Genomic DNA, 24,536 nt, shown 5'->3' on the forward strand with positions numbered 1-24,536 from the left:
ACAAAGGTTAAAACCAAGATTCTTTAAATGACATCACTTCAATTTTAGATTTTAAATTTAACAAATTTAGGAATGTAGATTTAATTATTTTTTAAGACTCACTATTCTGGTTTAGCTGGTTGTGTGGTTTTAAGAGCCTTTTAACACACTAAAGCCCAAGGCAGAACAAAATAAGAGTTTGCTTTTAAACATCTGCAATTTGAGATAACTGTAACATACTCAAGTAAATATAAAGATGGACAAAGAGATATGGATCAGGGACAACTTCAATTTAGCCTAGGCCAGACTGACTATTCTTAAGAATTAAGATAATAAATGTCTAAAATACAGGTTGTTTTATCTGAAAAGAATACCTTGAACAACTTATCTAAGACTCAATGTCTCTATCTATTTAAAAACAGACAAAATAACTACCTAATGATTATTGTTAGAATGAAAGGCACATAGATGATCACTAAAGAGCATAATGGTGCCCTATAATCTACTTGTATAATCTTCTAAATATACAAGAGAAGAAAATGGTTAAAGATCAAACCACCCAACACACTACTGATACCACTGAAAATGATTTTGATTAAGAACATTTTAATGGAAAAATTCTTACATAATAAAGTTAAAAGAAAAAAATTATGTATATACAAGTATATAAAAATATGCCTTAGAAATAAACAAAGGGAATAAATCAAATATTAAAAGTGGTTGTGACTGACAAAACTATACCTTTTTATTCTGCTTTTATTATTTTACATTTTTCTATAATAAATATCATTATTCTTAAATACTGAGAAAATCATTTATATAAAATATCTGAAAGCATGAGAATAATGAAACATATTCATTCACCTGCCAAATATTTCTTTATCATGTTAAAGCTTTATACCAACATTGTATAGCTTCTGGAAGCTTTATATTAGCCAATACTATATTTTAGGCACAATACCAATTTTTATTCTTCCCAAACAACCTCACCTAAAGTTTCCTTTTCCATCATCTTCTTTTACCTCCAAGGAGACACTGAAGGTAAACACGTCACTGTCAGGAGTAGGAATAACTGAGTCTTTAACATCAGACACTTGTCTGGAGGAACGTTTGAATGCTGTGCAGAAACTATATAAAATTCTGCTTACCTAAAAGAATAAAAATGGAAATACCATTAGGCAAAGGTTTTAACTGCATTTTGATACCCCCCTCTCCTAATTCTTGAATCTATAACTTTCCATGGTCACAATTTACTTTAGCAGACATAATCTAAGCATACATTTATATAAACTTATATCTATGTATTTATATATTTATGTTTATATATATTATACATAATATACATTTTATATACAGTTTGCTTCTTTCAACTCTAATATTTAAACATGGTAATAAAGAGGTTTAATTGAAGTTCACTAAAGGAGGTGTATTTATTTATAGATGTTACTAGGTCTCAGAATATACCATATTGCCATAAATGAATCCTAATTGTCAGAATGGTGCTGGCTTCTAACTCTTCCCAATGAACACACAAAACAAGGTGTTAGCCTAGGTTCTCAGTTTCTCTTTTCACTTCCCTCAGCTTCAGAGAGCTAGATAGTGAGGCACAGAATAAAGTAAATACTGGTTGTAGCAATAAGCTGACATGGTAACGTGATTTAAAGAGATTCAACTGCTGTTACTCAATGTTGCTGTGGTGGGGATTCAGCAGGATTCCCAGCTGAAATGATCAATTTATTAGTGCTAAGCCAACCTGGTGACTACCAGAATAATATATATGTCGATGGCTTATACTCTTTCCCTAAAGCGAAAAAGGACTCTAGATCCCCCACTCTTTTAGAAGTTATTCTCTTCCTTGGCTCCAAATGAAGCATCACACCATCTCAAAATTGTAAGCTTGAAGCACAAAAGAACTTCCAAATTTCTCAGGCCATCCATGGGTTGAACAATGAAACCAAGGTGAAGTAAGAGTTTAACAAAGGTCATACATATTCTCACACTGGGAGATACAAGAGACTCCTCTAAATATGAACAAATCCTTCCCTTTAGATAAAGTGAATTCAAATTATTCGCTGAATTATGTGTTTCAGACTATAATATTTTGTCATTTGCTTGAAATGTCCACTTACAACAACAGAATTTCTTAAAGCATGGGGTCTTTCATTTTTCTGTTTTTGTGATGTTTATATATTCTGCCTTTTCTCATATACAGTCTATCACATTCAAAAATAAGTAGTCCTCAAGCTTCCCATAGCCACACTTACATCTATTAATCAATGATTACCCTAAACTGCCTTTCCATTGCCAAATTAAGTTTAACTGACTTACACACTTTTAACTGTGTAAGAACGCTGCCTGCCAGCCTGAAGAACCATATTTGTACCACAGTGCTTATAAAATTTTTTAAAATATTTTAATGTGGGGTGCCTGGGTGGCTCAGTCGTTAAGCATCTGCCTTCGGCTCAGGTCATGATCCCGGGGTCCTGGGATCGAGCCCTCCATCGGGCTCCCTGCTCCATGGGAAGCCTGCTTCTCCCTCTCCCACTCACCCTGCTTCTCCCTCTCCCACTCACCCTGCTTGTGTTCCCTTTCTCGCTGTGTCTGTCAAATAAATAAAATCTTTAAAAAAATATATTTTAATGTTACCCAATTATAATTTTATGTAAATGAGTAAAAACAACAAAAGCAACAAAGGACTGATATAATCCTCAGGCCTCAAATCTTACACAATTAAGATGATGAATTCACACATTCATTTAATAAATATTTTTTGAGTGCCCTCTGTATACTTAGTATTATTCTAGGTGCTAGGGATGTAAGCAGTGAACATGGTGCTTACATTCCAGCACATGTAAGTTTAATGTGCTTCAGGTAAGTAAGAAGGAATCATTAGGTAAGCCAAAAGCAGAAATACTTAGCCTCAAATGGATACTTATTTGATTTAGCTCAAAAATTTAAGTGTTAGAGAAGAAAACAGAAGCAAAGAACACACTAGAAATAAGTCACTGAAGAGTATGACTCAAGGTAAAGTGTAAATAGGAAACTTAAACTACTTTTAGTTGAGCACTCCCCACCTCCTAACATCAAATAAAATGTGAAGTCTATTGTTTACTTTTTACACATTGAACTTGAGCATATTTTTAAGAAAACATTATATGTGAATATAGAGGAATACCTGTAGATAAGTACTGATACATTAGTAGAGTCAAACCCCAGCCATATTTATTCTTTCTTCTCCTCTCCCATATGTTCTTCTAACTATTTCATTTTCTTTAAGTGAGAGCTAGCAGCAAGCCTGCCACATCAGGCCACGCCAAAAAAGTCAAGGAGTTTGACAAATTTTAAAGTAGACAGCAAGGCTCAGCAATTTCTCTTTAAAAAGGTTTCTAAGTATATGGGGCTGAGCCAGAGTAGTTGAGAATGATGAGGGCGGGGGGGGGTAGGAATCAGAATACACTTTTCTCTTTTTGGAGGCAGGATGCAACAGTACATTAACAGCAATCAAACTGCATTTAATCCTCACCGTGTCTTACAGCTGCTACTCCCAACAACAAGGATAAAATCATTTGTGAATTTCTAGAATCTGTGAATAGCTGGAATGGTGACCCAAGGATTGGTAAGGTAGGGTATCTTCAGGAACAATGATTATCAATGTCTACAGTTATTGAAACAAATTGGGTAAACAATTACACCATGAAAAGAATATTAAAAACAAACACTATGGTAAACATTTCTATACATGTCACGCACACACGCGTGCACTCACACACACATACAAATAATCTAGAATAGGCATATTCTTTGAGGAAGCTTTACTGACAAATAATACAGTACAATTTTCCCCAGAAGGCTATACCTATAGAAACTACTAATTAAACACAAAAGTATCTGTTGGGGTTGTTTATTATGAGAGATAGAAGGAGAGCACATGTATATATGTGGAAAGGAGATACACCAAAACCTTAACTCGTGAAATTTTAAGTAACTTCTATTTTCTTCTTTATTTCAGTATTTTCCAAATTCTCAAATATGTATTACACATAAATACTCCAGAAAAATGCTATTAAACAAAAAGGTCTTACTTAAAATAAATGACATAGCGAACTTTTCCAAGATAAAGCCTTTTTGTTAATATTGGTGAAAGATAACTGACTCTTTTAAAATACCAGGTATCAAGAAAGTGTTCACCCAAGAAATAGATGTAGAAAAATCATTCTATAAAGCTCATCCTGAAAGATAATGTGTTAAATTTTTAGAAACAAATTATTCAAATATATTACTCACTGAAAGGAACTAAAATAAGAAGCATATCATACAAGAAATTTTTTTTTAAGGTGTATTTATTTGAGAGAGAGAGAAAGAGACCATGCAAGTGATGGGGGGGGGGGGGGGCAGAGGGAGAGAAACTCAGGCAGACTCCCTGCTGAGCGCAGAGCCCCACAGGAGGTTCCATCTCAGGACCCTGAGATCATGACCTGAGCCAAAATCAAGAGTCAGGCACTTAACCAACTGAGCCACCCAGGCACCCCTCATATAAGAAACTTCTAAAAAATTATAAAAATAAATTTATTTATGGAAAACACTAGCAACATAACTTCAGAACCAATTTCTAAAATAAGGTGTTTTGCTAAAATGCCATCTCAATAAATATGTTTAGAAATAATATTTTCCCATACAAGGAATAAGGTTTCTCTTACAGTAACATTTCAGCAATCCCCCTTCCGTCCCCAAAAAAACAGTGCATTAAGAATGAAGATCTTACAAATGATACCCTTGATATTTACCATGAAATACTCTGAACTCCTTTAACACCAGATAATAACCATGCTTCTAAAATGTAACACTGAGAATTGCTAGTAATGGATAAGTATGTTAAAATATGCAAACAACATCAAATCTGTTTTGAGGAAACTAGTTAACACTGACTTAATAAATTCTGAAAGGGAGTCAATTAAGCCTTTTAAAAATGTCTTTACAAACAGTTTTGTACAATGTATCCATAAAGATGCAACAAGGTTATATATCTCCCTGGCTTTTTTCACTATGCTTTTGGATATTTTGTTTTGGCTACAATTCTTCAGCAGAAACAGTACATCACTTTCCCTGAACAAAATCATCAGTATCAAGAAACCTTGGGTTGGATTCCCCAACTCTTGCCATAGGTAATCAAGATCCACTCCAGTAGAGCCCTACAGATGAACCTCCAGGGTCTATCAAGTCAAATGTATCCTAACCCTTCTGTGGGAACACCTAATCCTTATGCCAGGTCCCACAGAGCTATGACCTTCACTGGCATCCTCCTAACACTACCAGTGCCTGCTTCTTGTGGGATTTTAGGGTGAAATAAGAGTACAACAGTGACAGTGGGTCGTGGCAGCCATGCTGCTACTCCTGCTTGAGAAGTTATGATGTCTTCTTGCTTTTAACAGACAAACTTCTTCAGATCTCATCCAGGGACTCTGCAAACAACAGAAAACAAGTAAGTTAGTAACATCGCTGCACAGCACATATTTAGACAATAAGAATGTCTGTTACCTGTTCCTGAACTATTTTTGCCAATTGTTTGTGCCCATCAAGAGGGACCCAAAAACTAAGGACTAAAGCTGTGCCTTCACCACAGAACAAGAAACTTAGGAACCAGATAATGAGACAACCAGTAAATGCAACTAAAGACTTCAGATTAATTAAAATGGGTCATTATTTTTTGAGGGGAAAGAGGAAGATGGACATCCTCTGTATAAGGCATGGGTAAAACCCAAAGGTGGGTAGAATGTAAACTATATGAACGATAAATGGCTTTATAAAACATAATGAAAAAATCCATATTTGCTATTTATAATACTTAAGCAACAAGAAAGTTGTTACTGAAAATTATATGAGTATTCAGAGTCAGAGACTTCCATTTGAAACCTAGCTCTATTGTATATTCTCTTAGCCTTGGGATAGACAAAGGGTAACCATACAATTTATCAGCCAAACCAGAAACCTTTTGAGAATAAGATGGAGTGCTACAAATAATATACCTGGACAACAGATAGAAACTAGAACTGCTCCAGGCATATGAGATCACTAATCAAAGTAAATACTATCTATATCATGGAGGTTTTATGAATGTCAAGAAAATGCTTAGCACAGTGCCTGGCATAAGGTCTACATTTATACTGGTTATTTTTTTCATTTATAAATATCTCTCATAATAAAGTTTAATGACAAATGTCATGTATTTCTCCTTCAAATAATGAATTTTGCCACCAATGCCCCATAATGGAACACTTCCAAAAATGTACTCTAAAAAAAATTAAATACATGGACATCACTTTCTCAGAATCTTCAATATACCAAATATCCATTCTAGAAATACAATTAATACTATTTAAGACCATATCCAAAATGGTCAGGCTGAGAATTCCCCCACAGCTTTGTCCACTGCTTACCCACTATTAGAGCTCTCAAAAATGACACACAGTTCCCTCATCCATAAATAAGAGGATGCTATAATCCAAAAAAGAGTTTCATACCGTCATAATTATGAAAAATGCTTGCAAGCCAGGTCCCCTTTCCATTTCCTTCTGCAGCAGTGTTTCTACCTCTCCAAGCAGGAGGTTCTCCAAGTCTTCAAAGTTCATTTCCTTCAAAGTTCCTTCCTTCCTTCAAAGTTCATTGTTGTTAAGCGCCAATTACCCAGAAACCACACAGGTGTGTTAAATGCTGCCAACAGGAAATGCCAGGACTCTACCCTCTGCTTCCTCACTTCTGTAGTGGAGTTGTAAGGATCAGAAATAGACCCCTTCATTCACAAACACACAGATACTCTTTCAACATTATTTATATTCACTGCCTCCTAAGTGCCAGACACACTTGTACTCATTCACTCTCCTATCACACCTTTGACCACACAGTATATACATAAATATAGAAATGTTGGCATGAAACAGATTCAGATGTATTTTTTAAAAACAAAAAAAAACTAACTTGAACTTCTTATACAGACGTGGGTTCTGGCTCATATGGCTACAATCTAAAGTATGTGTGCCTATGCATGTTCATTTTAGTATAAATAAAATTAGTCACCAGGGCATAAGAATTGACCTATCACTCGCACTTAGTATCAAACACACAGAAATATACATTTCTCTGAGTTCCCATGTTGTGGCCAGAAATAAACTCTTAGAAGTCCTGTTAATACAATGGTTTATGTTTCATGGTAAACAGAAAATAGAATAGCTGTTTTTAGCATTTCCTGCTGACAAATTATATTTCCAAAAGCAAACACACCTTAGCCTTGCCCATCCAAGCAAATTTATTAATGCCTTTAAAATGGTTGTAAGTGCTAAAGTTCTAAAAGTACAACCTAGGGGCACCTGGGTGGCTCAGTTGTTAAGCGTCTGCCTTTGGCTCAGGTCATGATCCCAGGGTCCTAGGATCGAGCCCCGCATCAGGCTCCCTGCTCGGTGGGAAGCCTGCTTCTCCCTTTCCCACTCCCCCTGCTTGTGTTCCCTCTCTCGCTGTCTCTCTCTCTCTCTCTGTCAAATAAATAAATAAATAAATAAAATCTTCTAAAAAAATAAATAAAAGTACAACCTAATTACACTTGAAACTAATATAATGCTGCATGTTAACTAACTATACTGGAATTTTTTTAAGTTTTTGTATTTATTTAAGTAATCTCTAAACCAAACGTGGGGCTCAAACTCACAACCCTGAGGTCAAGAGCTGTACATTCTACAGACTGAGCCAGCCAGGCACCCCAACTACACTGGAATTTTTTTTTTAAAGTGCAATCTATTTTTAATTTGGGGAGAATCCAACAAATACAGAAAAGGCAATTTCTCCATGTATTTAACAACCACTTCTCCAGTCTCAGAATAAACCAGTTAGTAATTACTAAGAGGAACATAACTAGCATCTTCAAAAAAATACAAGTTGATATCCATGCTATAGGTGAGATTTGTATTTTTTTAAAAGATTTTATTTATTTATTTGACAGAGAGAGAGAAAAAGTATGCACGCATAAGCAGGGAGAGCAGGAGAGAAGCAGGATCCCCGCTGAGCAGGGAGCCTGACCTGGGGCTCGATCTCAGGACCCTGGGATCGCGACCTGAGCTGAAGATCGACGCTTAACTGACTGAGCCACCCAGGCACCCCGAGATTTGTATTTTTAATTAGGCCAGTTCCATAGAGCAAAAGTCATCCTCTGAGGGAATGAACATAACAAATAATCAGTGAAAACCACAGATTTCAATGAAGCAATCTTAGTCCAATACCTACATGAAAGCAATATGCAACCATCAGTCCAGCAGAAAACATGTTTTGTTATAGATGCTTTTAAAAAAGTCACATGGACAAATCAACTTGGGAAAAATAACAAAAGAGGCCCTTCTAAGCCTGAGCAATTACTACCATGGTAGGGTAGGAGGAGAGTTCATCAAGTAGGATTTTTCTGTTACATCTGTTTAGCTGAGAGTGCCCTACCTATAATACCACTTCAATGCACAGTTATCAGATTTAGTTTTCCACATTTAGTTCCATACCATTAAATATTAACTCTCTCTTTAGAAATCTCCAAATTTATGTAATAGAGTATATAGTGATACATAATAATTTATACAACAGTGAGACCAGGGTTCAAAAATATTACCCTAATTCATCTTGATAGCAAATTGCTACAATATATTATACTTACAGCCTCTTTAATTTCACAAGAGAAAACATGTATCTGAAATTCTTCTGAACCATGGGAACTCTCTGTAAATGCAAAGCAATTGCTCTCTGTTGTCCCATCATGTCCACGTGCACAGAATAACACCTTATAGATCGGAAAAGAAGCTAACTCCACATTGTTGGATTGGTCTATAATTCTACAGAAAAGTGATAAAAAATAAGACAAAATATTAACTATGAAAGAACAAAAGCAAACAGTTCTATTATACTAATGACATATATACATAATTATCTTAAAACCACAAAAACTGGTTATAATGTATTAAATTATTTTGCTATGTTTGTATATACACGTATATGTGTGTATATATGTACATATATACATATTGATACACATACACACACACAAATTCTTCAACTTCTTTTAACAATTACTTAATTTTTGTATCTATGATGCAATTCATTTACTCCCAAAGCCAAGTATACATTACCTGGTAAGATCTATGTCACCCATCCCCAATTGCTAGCCTTGTTCTGCTATGGCATTCATTTCTATTTACAACAGCACCTATAAGTTTATCTAAGACCTAGGTCATTGTTCGACCAAGACGTCTCTTACCCAAAACAACAAAGGTCAGAGTGGTTCCAAAGGGTAAACAATAGAAGTTAAAAGGAGTTTGTGGTATTTAGGAGTAAATAACTCTCTGACTTTCCCTATGTAAATCCTAAGCCCTAGATTGATCACCCAGGCACCCCTCACTCTAGTTCTTGAACCATGGTTATATGACAAGGCGAAGGCAGGTTTTTATGTTCCTTCCAAAGAAACGCAAATTATAGGTATGTTTAAAGTTCTATTTCCATTTATAATATTCTAAGCATAATTTTGTAAAGGACTCTCATAAATAAGGAACACGGTCTAAGCCTAAACATGTGTATTTTTCATGTCTACAGAGTAAAAGTGAATTCACAGTAAGTCCTAGGCCTCATTTATGATATAACATCATCACCACCATGCAAAAAATCTCATACATGTCTAGGGGAGATAAAAAAAGACTAGCGCTTACCTCACAGAACCTTCTGGAACATTTGGCACATACAGAGTAACAGGAAAGGGGTGCTGACTGGAAGATTTCATAGTTGCCATTGCCCGTAGAGCCTCCACTTCATTACGTGGGGAAGAAACCTTCATACATCCTAAGTAGGTCAGTTTGTTAAATAAAACACTATCTTCTTCAGGTAATCCGCTTGGAGAAGACGGTCTGGGTGTAGAAATTTCTAAAGAAAAACACATACACACCCACTCAAAGGTTAATGGAAAACTTCACAGTATAATTTCACCTACTGCTCAAAAACAAATGAAAAACTGCAAACAAAATTTAGGTCTGTGTTTTCACTTCTTTTGATGTTTATGCTACATCTTAATTCTGAGTTCTGGAATTTTGTACTTTCAAAGCCTCTCAAAGTATTATCTTACTTAGCTATAACTTCTTTAGAGGAAAAGGGAAAAAAATTACAGAGTTCAAATGATGTAGAACAGGAGGGGTGGAGCAAATTGGCGGAGGAGTAGGAGACCTGGATTTCGTCTGGTCTCAGGAATTCGGCTGAATAGGGATCAAACCATTCTGAACACCTATGAACCCAACAGGAGATCGAAGAAAAGAATAGCAGCAACTCTCTGAACAGAAAAGCGACCACTCTCTGGAAGGTACGCGGAGTGGAGAAGTGAATCCGAGGCGATATGCGAGAGGACAGATGGCGGGGGAGGGGGCCTCCATCGGCCGCTTCTGGCAAGTGATAGAGCCTCTAGCACAAAATCGGAATTTTCAGAAGTAGGCTCCATGGAGGGATGTCGCTTCAGTGGCTAAGCTGGGGGTGGAACCCTCGCGGGACAGTGTGGCCTCAGGACCCTCAGGGTCACAGAAAGACCGGGGGTGCCAGAGATCAGCGGAGCTCCCAGGTGTCGGAGCGGGAAGCTGGCTGCAGAGACAGAGCTGAGGAGCAAGCTCTCAGCTCAGGGTTGCCATAAAATGTGATCGGTGACAGTCGGGCCACTGCTCCTCCAGCAAGGACCCAACAAGCAGCAGATCGGGGAGACGCCCCTCCCTCCCCAGGGGGGAAGCGGCACGGGTGCGCACCGCAGGGATCTGCTGGGTTTGGAGAGTTCACGCGGGCCGGGTGCCAGAGACAGGAACGATCTGTCGCGGGCCGGGTGAGCATGGAGTGCGGCCGGAGACCAGGGAGAGGGGAGTGACTGACTGCCTTTCTCTGGGGGCGCACTGAGGAGCAGGGCCCCGAGTTCTCCGCTCCTCCGGCAGAGATTGGGAGGCCGCCATTTTCACTCTTGTCCTCCAAAGCTATACAGAAGGCTTGCAGGGAACAAAAGCTCCCGAGAGCAACCCCCGAGCAGATTACTTAGACCAGACTGGCAAGGGCGGGGCAATTCCGCCTCCCGCAAAGACATTTGGGAACCATGGCAACAGGCCCCTCCCGCAGAAGATCAGCACGAACAGCCAGCAAGCCAAGACCAAGTTTACCGATCAAGGAGAACGGGAGAACTCCAGCGCTCGGGGAATACTGCACATAGAATTCATGGCTTTTTTTTTTTTTACCATGATTCATTAGTTCATCAAAGTTAATTTTTTTAACTGTTTCTTTTTTTGAATTTTTCTTTTTCCCTTCTTTAACCAACATCTTATCAATCCTTTAAAAAAAAAAATTTTTATTTTTAATTTTTAGAGTCATATTCTATCCATTCATAGTAGTTACCTTTATTTGTGGCATATATATATAAGTTGTTCTCTCTTTAAAATTTTGAGATACAGTTTCTTCTAACAGATCAAAATATACCCTAAATCTCTAGTGTATGGCTTTTTTCCAGTCTCCTGCCTGATCACATTCTCTCCCCTTTTTTTCTTTCTTTCCTTTTTTTTAATCCTCTTTATTTTTTCAAACACCTTCTGATCAATTCCTTTTTTTAAAATTTTTTATAATTTTCATTTTTACAGTCATATTCCATCCCTTCATCGTATCAACTCTTACTTTGTACATATATAAGTCTTTCTTTCTTTAAAATTTTAGGAGGCACTTTCTTCTAACAGACAAAAATATACCCCAAATATAGCGTGTGGCACTGATCTATGCACCAGCCTGATCATATTTGATCATATTGTTTTTTTTGTTTTGTTCTGTTTTTCTTTGTTTTCTTTTTCTTTTTTTTTCTCTTTCTTTTTTCTTTTTTTCCCTTTCTTTTCTGCTGGTTTCAGGTCTTTTCTGATTTGTTTAGAGTATATTTTCTGGGGACATTGTTAACCTGTTAGCATTTTGTTCTCTCATTCATCTATTCTCCTCTGGAAAAAATGACAAAATGAAAAAAATCACCTCAACAGAAAGAACAAGAAGTAGTACCCTCGACCAGGGACCTACTCAATACAGACATTAGTGCGATGTCAGACCTAGAGTTCAGAATCATGACTTTAAAGATACTAGCTGGGCTTGAAAAAAGCATGGAAGTTATTAGAGAAACCCTTTCTGGATAAATAAAAGAACTAAAATCTAACCCAGTCGAAATCAAAAAGGCTATTAATGAGGTGCAATAAAAAATGGGGGTATTAACTGCTAGGATAAATGAGGCAGAAGAGAGAATCAGCAATACAGAAGACCGAATGATGGAAAATAAAGAAGGTGAGAAGGAGAGAGATAAACAACTACTGGATCACGAGGGCAGAACTCGAGAGATAAGCGATACCATAAGACGAAACAACATTAGAATAACTGGTATCCCAGAAGAAGAAGAAAGAGAGAGAGGGGCAGAAGGTATATTGGAGCAAATTTTGGCAAAGGACTTCCCTAATGTGGGGAAGGAAACAGGCATCAAAATCCAGGAGGCACAGAGAACCCCTCTCAAAATCAATAAAAATAGGTCAACACCACGACATCTAATAGTAAAACTTACGAGTCTCAGAGACAAAGAGAAAATCTTTTTTTTGTTTTGTTTTTTTTTATTTATTTATTCATGAGAGTCAGAGAGAGAGAGAGAGAGAGAGAGAGAGAGAGAGAGAGAGGCAGAGGCAGAGGGAGAAGCAGGCTCCCCGCCCAGCAGGGAGCCCGAATGCGGGCCTCGATCTCAGAACCCTGGGATCATGACCTGAGCCGAAGGCAGACGCTTAACCATCTGAGCCACCCAGGCGCCCCAAAGAGAAAATCTTGAAAGCAGCTCGGGAGAAGAGATATGTAACCTATAATGGTAGAAACATTAGACTGGCAACAGACCTATCCACAGCGACCTGGCAGGCCAGAAAGGACTGGCATGATATCTTCAGAGCACTAAATGAGAAAAATATGCAGCCAAGAATACTATATCCAGCTAGGCTGTCATTGAAAATAGAATAAGAAAAAAGAAAAAAAAAAAAAAAAAAGAAAAAGAAAATAGAAGGAGCGATCAAAAGCTTCCAGGCCAAACAAAAACTAAAGGAATTTGCAAACATGAAACCAGCCCTCCAAGAAATATTGAAAGGGGTCCTCTAAGCAAAGAGAGAGCCTAAAAGCAGCATAGACCAGAAAGGAACACAGACAATATACAGTAACAGTCACCTTAGAGGGAATACAATGGCATTAAATCCATATCTTTCAATAGTTACCCTGAATATAAATGGGCTAAATGCCCCAATCAAAAGACACAGGCTATCAGATTGGATTAAAAAACAAGATCCATCAATAAGCTGTCTGCAAGAGACTCATTTCAGACCCAAAGACACCCCCAGATTGAAAGTGAGGGGGTGGAAAACCATTTACCAGGCTAATGGACACCAAAAGAAAGCTGGGGTGGCAATCCTTATATCAGACAAATTAGATTTTAAAACAAAGACTGTAATAAGAGATGAGGAAGGGCGCCTGGGTGGCTCAGTCATTAAGCGTCTGCCAGGTCAGCTCAGGTCATGATCCCAGGGTCCTGGGATCGAGTCCCACATCGGGCTCCCTGCTCAGCGGGAGGCCTGCTTCTCCCTCTCCCACTCCCCTGCTTGTGTTCCCTCTCTTGCTGTGTCTCTGTCAAATAAATAAAATCTTTAAAAAAAAAGAGAGAGAGAGATGAGGAAGGACACTATATCCTACTTAAAGGGTCTATCCAGCAAGAAGATCTAACAATTGTAAATATCTATGCCCCTAACATGGGAGCAGACAATTATATAAGACAATTAATAACAAAAGCAAAGAAACACCTTGACAACAGTACAATAATAGTGGGGGACTTTAACACCCCCCTGACTGAAATGGACAGATCATCTAAGCAAAAGATGAACAAGGAAATAAAGACTTTAAATGACACATTGGACCAAATGGACTTCACAGACATATTCAGAACATTCCATCCCAAAGCAACAGAATACACATTCTTCTCTAGTGCCCATGGAACATTCTCCAGACTAGATCACATCCTAGGTCACAAATCAGGTCTCAACCGGTACCAAAAGATTGGGATTATTCCCTGCATATTTTCAGACCACAATGCTTTGAAACTATAACTCGATCACAAGAGGAATGTCAATAAGAACTCAAATACGTGGAGGCTCAAGAGCATCCTACTAAAGAATGAATGGGTCAACCAGGAAATTAAAGAAGAATTTTTAAAAAGTCATGGAAAACAATGAAAATTAAAACACAACTGTTCAAAATCTTTGGGATACAGCAAAGGCAGTCCTAAGAGGAAAGTATATAGCAATACAAGCCTTTCTCAAGAAACAAGAAAGGTCTCAAATACACAACCTAACCCTACACCTAAAGGAGCTAGAGAAAAAACAGCAAATACCCAGCAGGAGAAGAGAAATCATAAAGATCAGAGCAGAAATCAATGAAATAGAAACCAAAAGAACAGTAGAACAGATCAACGAAACTAGAAGCTGGTTCTTGGAAAGAATTAACAAGACTGATAAACCCCTGGCCAGACTTATCCAAAAGAAAAGAGAAATGACCCAAATCAACAAAATCATGAATGAAAGAGGAGAGATCACAACCAACACCAAAGACATACAAACAATTATAAGAACGTATTATGAGCAACTACATGCCAGCAAATTAGATAACCTGGAAGAAATGGATGCATTCCTAGAGACGTATCAACTACCAAAATTGAACCAGGAAGAAACAGAAAACCTAAACAGACCTATAACCACTAAGGAAATTGAAGCAGTCATCAAAAATCTCCCAACAAACAAAAGCCCAGGGCCAGATGACTTACCAGGGGAATTCTACCAAACATTTCAAGAAGAATTAATACCTATTCTCCTGAAACTGTTCCAAAAACTAGAAATGGAAGGAAAACTTCCAAACTCATTTTATGAGGCCACCATTACCTTGATCCCAAAACCAAAGACCCCATCAAAAAGGAGAATTACAGACCAATATCCTTGATGAACATGGATGCAAAAATTCTCACCAACATACTAGCCAATAGGATCCAAAAGTCCATTAAAAGGATTATTCACCATGACCAAGTGGGATTTATCCCTGGTCTGCAAGGTTGGTTCAACATCTGCAAATCAATCAACGTGATACAATACATTAACAAAAGAAAGAACAAGAATCATATGATCCTCTCAGTAGATGCAGAAAAAGCATTTGACAAAGTACAGCATCCTTTCTTGATCAAAACTCTTCCCAGTATAGGGATAGAGGGTACATACCTCAATATCATAAAAGCCATCTATGAAAAACCTACAGCGAATATCATTCTCAATGGAGAAAAGCTGAGAGCTTTTCCCCTAAGGTCAGGAACATGGCAGGGATGTCCACTATCACCACTGCTATTCAACATAGTATTAGAAGTCCTAGCCACAGCAATCAGACAACAAAAAGAAATCAAAGGCATCCAAACTGGCAAAGAGGAAGTCAAACTCTCACTCTTTGCAGATGATATGATACTGTATGTGGAAAACCCAAAAGACTCCACCCCAAAACTGCTAGAACTCATACACGAATTCAGTAAAGTGGCAGGATATAAAAATCAATGCACAGAAATCAGTGGCATTCCTATACACCAACAACAAGACAGAAGAGAGACAAATCAAGGAGTCGATCCCATTTACAATTGCACCCAAAACCATAAGATACCTAGGAATAAATTTAACCAAAGAGACAAAGGATCTGTACTCAGAAAACTATAAAATACTCATGAAAGAAATTGAAGAAGACACAAAGAAATGGAAAAACGTTCCATGCTCATGGATTGGAAGAACAAACATTGTGAAGATGTGGATGCTACCTAGAGCAATCTACACATTCAATGCAATCCCCATCAAAATACCATCCACCTTTTTCAAAGAAATGGAACAAATAATCCTAAAATTTGTATGGAACCAGAAGAGACCCCGAATAGCCAGAGGAATGTTGAAAAAGAAAAACAAAGCTGGCGGCATCACAATTCCGGACTTCCAGCTCTATTACAAAGCTGTCATCATCAAGACAGTATGGTACTGGCACAAAAACAGACACATAGATCAATGGAACAGAATCGAGAGCCCAGAAATGGACCCTCAACTCTATGGTCAACTCATCTTTGACAAAGCAGGAAAGAATGTCCAATGGCAAAAAGACAGTCTCTTCAACAAATGGCGTTGGGAAAATTGGACAGCCACATGCAGAAGAATGAAACTGGACCATTTCCTTACACCACACACAAAAATAGACTCCAAATGGTTGAAAGACCTAAACATGAGAGAGGAGTCCATCAAAATCCTAAAGGAGAACACAGGTAGCAACCTCTTCGACCTCAGCCGCAGCAACTTCTTCCTAGAAACATCGCCAACGGCAAGGGAAGCAAGGGCAAAAATGAACTATTGGGATTTCATCAAGATAAAAAGCTTTTGCAGAGCAGAAGCAGTCACAAAACCAAAAGACAACTGACAGAATGGGAGAAGATATTTGCAAATGACATATCAGATAAAGGGCTAGTCTCCAAAATCTATAAAGAACTTATCAAACTCAACACCCAAAGAACAAATAATCCAATCAAGAAATGGGCAGAAGACATGAACAGACATTTTTCCACAGAAGACATCCAAATGGCCAACAGACACATGAAAAGTGCTCAACATCGCTCGGCGTCAGGGAAATCCAAATCAAAACCTCAATGAGATACCACCTCACACCAGTCAGAATGGCTAAAATTAACAAGTCAGGAAACGACAGATGTTGGCGGGGATGTGGAGAAAGGGGAACCCTCCTACACTGTTGGTGGGAATGCAAGCTGGTGCAACCACTCTGGAAAACAGTATGGAGGCTCCTCAAACAGTTGAAAATAGAGATACCATACAATCCAGCAATTGCATTACTGGGTATTTACCACAAAGATACAAATGTAGGGATCCGAAGGGGTACCTGTACCCCAATGTTTATAGCAGCAATGTCCACAAGAGCCAAACTGTGGAAAGAGCCAAGATGTCCATCGACAGATGAATGGATAAAGAAGATGTAGTATATATACACAATGGAATATTATGCAGCCATCAAAAGGAATAAGATCTTGCCATTTGCAACGACGTGGATAGAACTGGAGGGTGTTATGCTGAGTGAAATAAGTCAATCAGAGAAAGACATGTATCATATGACCTCACTGATATGAGGAATTCTTAATCTCAGGAAACAAACTGAGTGTTGCTGGAGTGGTGGGGGGGTGGGAGGGATGGGCTGGCTGGGTGATAGGCATTAGGGAGGGTATGTGCTATGGTGAGCACTGTGAATTGTGCAAGACTGTTGAATCACAGATCTGTACCTCTGAAACAAATAATGCAACATATGTTAAGAAAAAAGAAAAAGAAGATAGCAGGAGGGGAAGAATGAAGGGGAGTAAGTCGGAGGGGGAGACAAACCATGAGAGACGATGGACTCTGAAAAACAAACTGATGGTTCTAGAGGGGAGGGGGGCGGGGGGATGGGTTACCCTGGTGATGGGTATTAAAGAGGGCACGTTCTGCGTGGAGCACTGGGTGTTATGCACAAACAATGAATCATGGAACACTACATCAAAAACTAATTATGTAATGTATGGTGATTAACATAACAATAAAAAATTTTTAAAAATCACAGAGGGGAGGGGGTGGGGGGATGGGTTATCCGGTGACGGGTATTTAAAAAAAAAAAAAAAAAAACTTGAAGAACTACAAGTATAGTGTTGAGCTTCCTCCCCCCCCCCGCCCCATCTTTCATCTCCCAGGTTTAACCTAAGGGCAGTCCCAGTTGTAGAACTATGCAAACAACAACAAAACTGTAAAAGAAATTAAAAAACAGAAAAAGGAGTGTGTGCAAACCAGAGAGTATTTGGGGAATTATGACTTGTTTTGGTTTTGTTTCCTCTCTCTTTTCTCTCTCCCAGTTCTACCATAAGGCCAGCCCCAGTTATGGAGCTGCACTGCAATGGGGGAAAGGTCGGCACGAGGGCGGGGAAGACCACAGACGTCTAAAACTTGGAGGAAAAAACCTGTCTTAATGTCTAGAACACTGGAGCAAATGGGTTCACTCCTGTGATTCAAAAATGGAAAAGGAAACCTCCACTATTTTTTTCTCTTTTCTCTTACCACTTTGTCCTAGAGTAGACTCCAGGCATGCAAGACTGCTAGAGAGCACAACAAAACAAAAATTCTAAGTGAGAAATCTGTCTTTCTACTTAGAAGAAGGAAAATGGGCCCCAGGATCCCACAGAGTATGGGAGAACTCCCAAGGAGAGCTGAGGAGAAGGTAATCCCTAATTTTGTGTATGAACTAATAATAATACAAGTTTCGGGCTCACCACCATGCTGTATATGTGTTTAACAAACCAAAGAAGCACAGCAAAGGTTTTGGGAACTGAAGTGACTTTGGAACCAGAAAGGAAAATAAAACTTGCAGTCTGGACATCACTAGGTAGATTGCCTGCTAAAATAAATAAAATCAATGTTCTTCAGAGGATTTTATGGGAACAGAATCTCAAAACAAAAGATTCAGAAAGTCTGGAAAATAATCCAGTTAACAAACAAACAAACAAAAAACAGAAAAAGGTAACCAACTCTCAAGGGAAAGAAGAATCAACACATACCAATCCCAAGAGTATGCAGTTGTGGAAATTATCAAGGACTTTAAAATTGGTTTTATAACCATGCTCCATGATATAAAGGTATGTACACCTGAAATGAATGAAAACACTGAAATCCTTGGCAGAGAAACAGAAAATGTAAAAAGAACCAAAGTAAATTTAAGAACAGAAAAACAGAATATCTAAAATTAAAAATTCAGTAGAGGGGCTCAAAAGAATGGAGAGTAAAGAGTCAATGAACTTGAACACAGGTCAACAGAAATTACCTAAACTGAAGAACACAGAGAAAAAATGCAATAAGTAACAAAGAGAGCCTCAGGAAATGTAGAATAATATGAAAATACCTAACATTTTTGTTTTCTGAGTCCCAGGAAGAGAAAGTGACTGATGCAGAAAAAAAATATTTCTAAGACACAATGGCTGGAAACTTCCCACATGTGGTGAAAGACATAAATTTATAGATTCAAGAATCTCAGTGAACTCCAATAAAAATAAACTCAAAAAAGGGTGCCTGGGTGGCTTAGTCATTAGCATCTGCTCTCAGCTCAGGTCATGATCACAGGGTCCTGGGATCGAGCCCCACATCGGGCTCCCTGCTCCTTGGGAAGCCTGCTTCTCCCTCTCCCACTCCCACTCCCCCTGCTGTGTTCCCTCTCTCGCTGTCTCTCTCTGTCAAATAAATAAAATCTTTAAAAATAAATAAATAAAAAATCAAACTGCTGAAAAGATAATAATCAATATAATCAAACTTCTGAAAAGATAATAAAAAGTATACAGAAAAAAAACCAAACGGGAACAATGAATCTTCAAAGGAGTGCATATTTCTCAACAGAAACTATGAAAACAAAAAGACAGTAGAATAACATATTTAAAGTGCTCAAAGAAAATAACTATCTAAATGCTTTTCAAAAGGACATTACTCCCTAGAAATCTCCAGGATCTACTAAAGTGCTTCAGTGGAGATGAAGAGCCTACACCCTGCCCCACACCCATTTTAAGCAGATATGTATTGTAATTATTGGGCTTGGACCTAAAAGTTTAGGTGATTTTATTTTCAGATTCAACACTTCCAATACTACTGAGGATGAGGATGATGGTAATGAGGATGACGATGGTATTTTATTTGGTACTTACTTTGTGCCAGGAATTTTACAAAATACTTAAAATGAATGATGTTATTTAATCCTCCTTCATCCCTATACAGCAGATTCTATTTTATCTCTATTTTACAGATGAGGAAACTAAGCATTAGAGAAGTTAAATAACCTGGCCAAGGTCACAGAGGCACAGACAGAGCTTGGGTTCAAACCCAGGTCTGCACTTCAGATATGATGTCTTAACCTCTATGAATGGCCTACAGTAGGATGAATTAAAAGAACAATGTAGTTCTCATTCTGCATTTAATTATACAGAGTATCAGCTCTTCAAGAGAAGGAACTGTTCTATCCTCTTTTTATTCACAGCACTTATTAACAGTGTCTAAAAGACTAGACAATATATATCAAATGAATTAATCACTAAATAAATGAAAAATTTTTAAGGCTAGTAATCCTTTCAGCAACCTATCATGGGAAACACACATCATCCTGGGCACCACCTAGACCCTATCCCATCCACAACTAAATGTATTATAACTGCAGCCTTCATGTAGACAAAACTCATTGGTAACTATCCAATTATGACCACCAGAGATCCTGAGATAAGCAGGCAAATAGCAAAATATTTCTACCAAGGCAACAGTTCTAGACCTGGTAAAATCACACACCAATGTAAGGAATTCATTCCCATCTAAATATAAATTCAGTCCTATTCATCTCATATTTCTTTAACTCCATCATCCTTTCCTCAACAGAGAGAGTGACAAAGAGTATAAGATGACTCATCTTTGTATCCAACCAGTATTTAAGTATATTGCAATAAACTACCAAAGATTCCCTGTTAGAGTTGCATCCAAGTAGCCAGTTTATAAGATCATCAAATAACAAAAATGAACAAGTTATCATGATGTTTAAACAAAAGCTTTTATCTGTCTAGTTTTATAACAAAAAACAACATACCTTAAATGTTCACTCTAGGCCATTTAAATCTAGATGATTTCCAGACAGTTCCTTGCCACTGAAGTTATGTGTCATTTTAAACCAACCACAATAATTCTCTTAAGTAAAACTGTGTTGACTGCAACCAGGAAAAGGCAGCTGAAATGTCTTGTCTTAGTCTGTTAAGGCTGCTATAACAAAATACCACAGACTGGGTGGCTTATAAACAGCAGACATTTACATCTCCCAGTTCTGGATGCTGGAAAGGCCAAGATCGAAGCACTGGCAGATTCAGTGTCTGGTGGGAGCCCACCTTCTAGATCACAGACAGCATCTTTTCACAGTGTCCTTTGAGATGGAAGGGACAAGCTAGTTTTCTGGGGTCTCTTTTATAACGGTACTAATCCCAATCATGAGGGTTCCACCTTCATGACCTAATCACTTCCCAAAAGGCCCTACTGCCTAATATCATCATCACCTTGAGAGTTAGGATTTCAAAATGAATTCTAAAGACAAGAACATTCCAATGTTACACAATTGAAAATAAAAACTAAAAATATATAACTAGAAAAGAAAACTAAAAACTTACTTGTAAAGCAAAGGAAATCTCTTCTTATCTGAGATCTTCAGTGAAAAATACATTTTTAAAAATATATTTAGTGTAATGAGCGTTGAGAACACAAAAAAAGTACACAGTAGATGGTCCCTATCAAATATACTTAGAATCATAAACCATTGCAAAGATTAATTCCAAAAACCCATCAGAGCTACATTAGAAGATAAAAGGTATTTCCTCCTTTCAATTAATATATTAACCAAAATATAATTATATAAATGTGATATCAATATGCTCTGGGCTTTTTGGAAGGGGTGGAGATTTAAGAAATTCAAAAGACAAAGCAAAGCACAATGAGTAATATAATCTCTTATGTTCCCTTAATCAGGAACAAAAATTAATACTTTTTAAGGTTTGTTTCTAATCCTGTATTTTTAATTAAAATATATATATATATACATAAATGTTTAGCTTAAGTTCCCTTGAACTTAATTCTATCTGTGAGTATGACTATATATTGAGACCTTTGAGTATTTACAGTGAGTCATCAAACCAGAGGGTTTTATTAAGGACACCCAATGCATTACAAATATCTTCTCCTAGTCTGTCAGTAAGCCAAATTTATTACATAGAATGGCTGAGGATGTATCAGTGGGACAGGGTAAACACACACACACACACACACACACTTGAAATTTTTGGTGCCTAACACTAATGGTCCATTTGGAAGAAACCCCATGAGTATGATATATGAATTTTTTTAATGTTAAAATATGTTGTCTAATAATTTAATTAAACTGCAGATCAAAGCAAAAAAAATCATTTATTATGGTACCATTCTCATTCAGAAGATTTAAATGTTTATGTATTAAAATATAACTTTTGAGGCACCTGGGTGGCTCAGTAAATTGAGCATCTGACTCTTGATTTTGACCTAGGTCATGATCTCAGGGTTGTGGGGCAGAAGCCCGCGTCAGGCTGTGCACTCAGCAGGGAGTCTGCTTGAGATTCTCTCTCCCCCAGCTGCCCCTCCCCAACCACACGAGCGCACGCACTCAAGTAAAATCTTTTATATGTATATATTATACATAATACATATATTACTATGTTTTCTTAATGATGTGGTTTTTCCTATGCAATCACAAAAATAGTCTCCAATATTTTCTTCTTATATGTTTATTTTTCACATTTAAGTATTTTTCACTAGGAATAAATTTTGTGTATAGTGTTTAGAGCCATGATAGCTACATTGTGTAGCACTTTGTCTTGTTTCTACTTACCCGATAGCAACATTCAGAAATGGATCATTGGCCCTAAGTCAATCAGGATAATCTCATCTTGTCTGTGGTGTGACTTAATTCAGGGTTTGAATGTAACCATTAGTTACTATCAGTTTAGGTGATTCCCCCGACTACTACTAGAAAATGGTTCAACGGAGTGAAACACAACTTTTGTTCAATAAGTAAAAGTAAAAGTAAAAAATAAGAAAGCCTTTCTCTCTGCCACCAGCCATAAATAAATTTCCTGGCCTTACTTACAGTTTCTGCTGCTAACTACTTTAGGACCATAAAGGAAGCCAGTTAGAGAGAAAGGTGACATGGAGAAGATCAAATTTGGCTGCGTAGTTTACAAAAAAATACTATCAGCCCAGATCAAACAACACCACTAGTGTTTAAACCAGCTGAAGTAGGAAGTCGGCTTTGGTTTGGTTAGGCTTTTTTTGCACCCAAAACCATTTTGCATTATAAGCTGGTATTTCTATTATAAATCCTACTCAATCATGGGTGTATTCATTATTTAATAGACTGACAGAATTGATATGCTATTTTACTTAGAATTTTCACAAATGATAATTTGAAATAACTGCAGTCAAACTGAGTAAAAAGGCACATACTATGAAAGACAGTGTCCATTACACTATTCCTGATACCCAAGAATTTATTCAATTGTTCAGTATTTACTGAGTGCCTAATATGCGCCAAGTATTAGGAATAAAGATCCAGACATAGTCCCTGTTCTCAAATAACACTAACATTGATTTTACACATAGAAAAACAAACAAAAACCTAAGAACTAAAGGGGGAACTCGACCAGAACCGAAAACCTGGTGGCTGGTGGCCCTGATCTTAGAAAACAAAGCTAATAGGATTTTTAAATTTTCATCTTAAAATTTTCATGATCACTTTATCCCATTTCTCTTAGGTGTTTAAGAGTTCGATACAGTACCTGTATTTGATGGATCCAAAATTAACTGAAGAGATGGCTTATTTGTTTGGCTGGCTGAAACATCTCCAAATGAATGGTCTGAAATCTCAGTGGAACTTTGACAATCAACAAGACTGTTTTGCCCTTTCTCAGAATCTCTCAAAATCTCTTCCATGGCTTTTTCCAATTGTTCATCACCATTAGAAACTATCTATAGGCAAAGCGAGACAATTCTGTTTCAATCATATTATGGTTCTGGGGCTTAATGAAAATATTTTATTTCTAGAAGAAATTAAAACAAGTTAAATTTTAAATTTAAATATAAGTTACCGAATACCAAGAATTTATACAGCAGTTGCACCTAACTATATCTGATCTAAGATCTAATTTACAGAGATTTTTCTTTCCTTTCCGTTTTTTTTTTTTTCCATAGGAACACATTCTAAAAACCAGGTGACATTAAATTTATGTGTTTTAAAGAGAAAAACAGGTAAGTTTAAATAAACTATCTACTCTCTTATTTAAGAGGTCATATTTCTTGTTATCATAGCATAAACATATTTGTGATTTCTTTACAAAGTTTGCTTGCTTGCTGCCAAGAGGAGTATTGGTAATTTCCCCACATTTAAGTTGACTCATCCTTCCCTTAAAAGCAGGTGAGACACAAAGCCTAATAAATGTCTTAAACACATTAATACTAAAATGTAGATATTTAAATAAATTTAAATAGTCATTTAAATACAGATATATTTAAATTTAAATAAAACCATTGATTGTTATATCAACATAGTATAAATGGGTATTTAAAAATATAATTTTTTAAAATTTTATTAGATTGATATAGACTTTTGATGCCATAGTTAATACTGAATAGAAGTCATAAACAATATGTAGCACTTTTGACTAGTTTCTCTATTTCTGTTTCTAGAAGGTGATTATACAATTCTCATGCATGTATACCTGGGTTTGATTCTTTTTCTTTGAGTTGGGAAAGACAACCAAAATGAAAAAGGATCATTTTTGCTTAAATAAAAATTCA

At 37.2% G+C, this 24,536-nt stretch overlaps 1 protein-coding gene across 4 annotated transcripts in view; it reads right to left on the minus strand.

Annotated features, from left to right (window-relative positions):
- The window catches only part of RABGAP1L (RAB GTPase activating protein 1 like), a 758,983-nt gene that overhangs the window by 664,168 nt on the left and 70,279 nt on the right, over positions 1-24,536 (minus strand). For all 4 annotated transcript variants that reach the window (XM_035722282.1, XM_027611227.2, XM_027611226.2 and 1 more), the window contains 4 exons: positions 23,519-23,708; positions 9,705-9,915; positions 8,663-8,837; positions 970-1,127 (listed from right to left, as the gene is read on the minus strand). In XM_035722282.1, coding sequence (XP_035578175.1) covers positions 970-1,127; positions 8,663-8,837; positions 9,705-9,915; positions 23,519-23,708 — 734 coding nt within the window. The remainder of the gene's footprint in view (positions 1-969; positions 1,128-8,662; positions 8,838-9,704; positions 9,916-23,518; positions 23,709-24,536) is intronic.

The sequence above is a fragment of the Zalophus californianus genome, chromosome 10 (assembly GCF_009762305.2).
Source record: "Zalophus californianus isolate mZalCal1 chromosome 10, mZalCal1.pri.v2, whole genome shotgun sequence".
Taxonomy (NCBI): Eukaryota; Metazoa; Chordata; class Mammalia; order Carnivora; family Otariidae; genus Zalophus; species Zalophus californianus.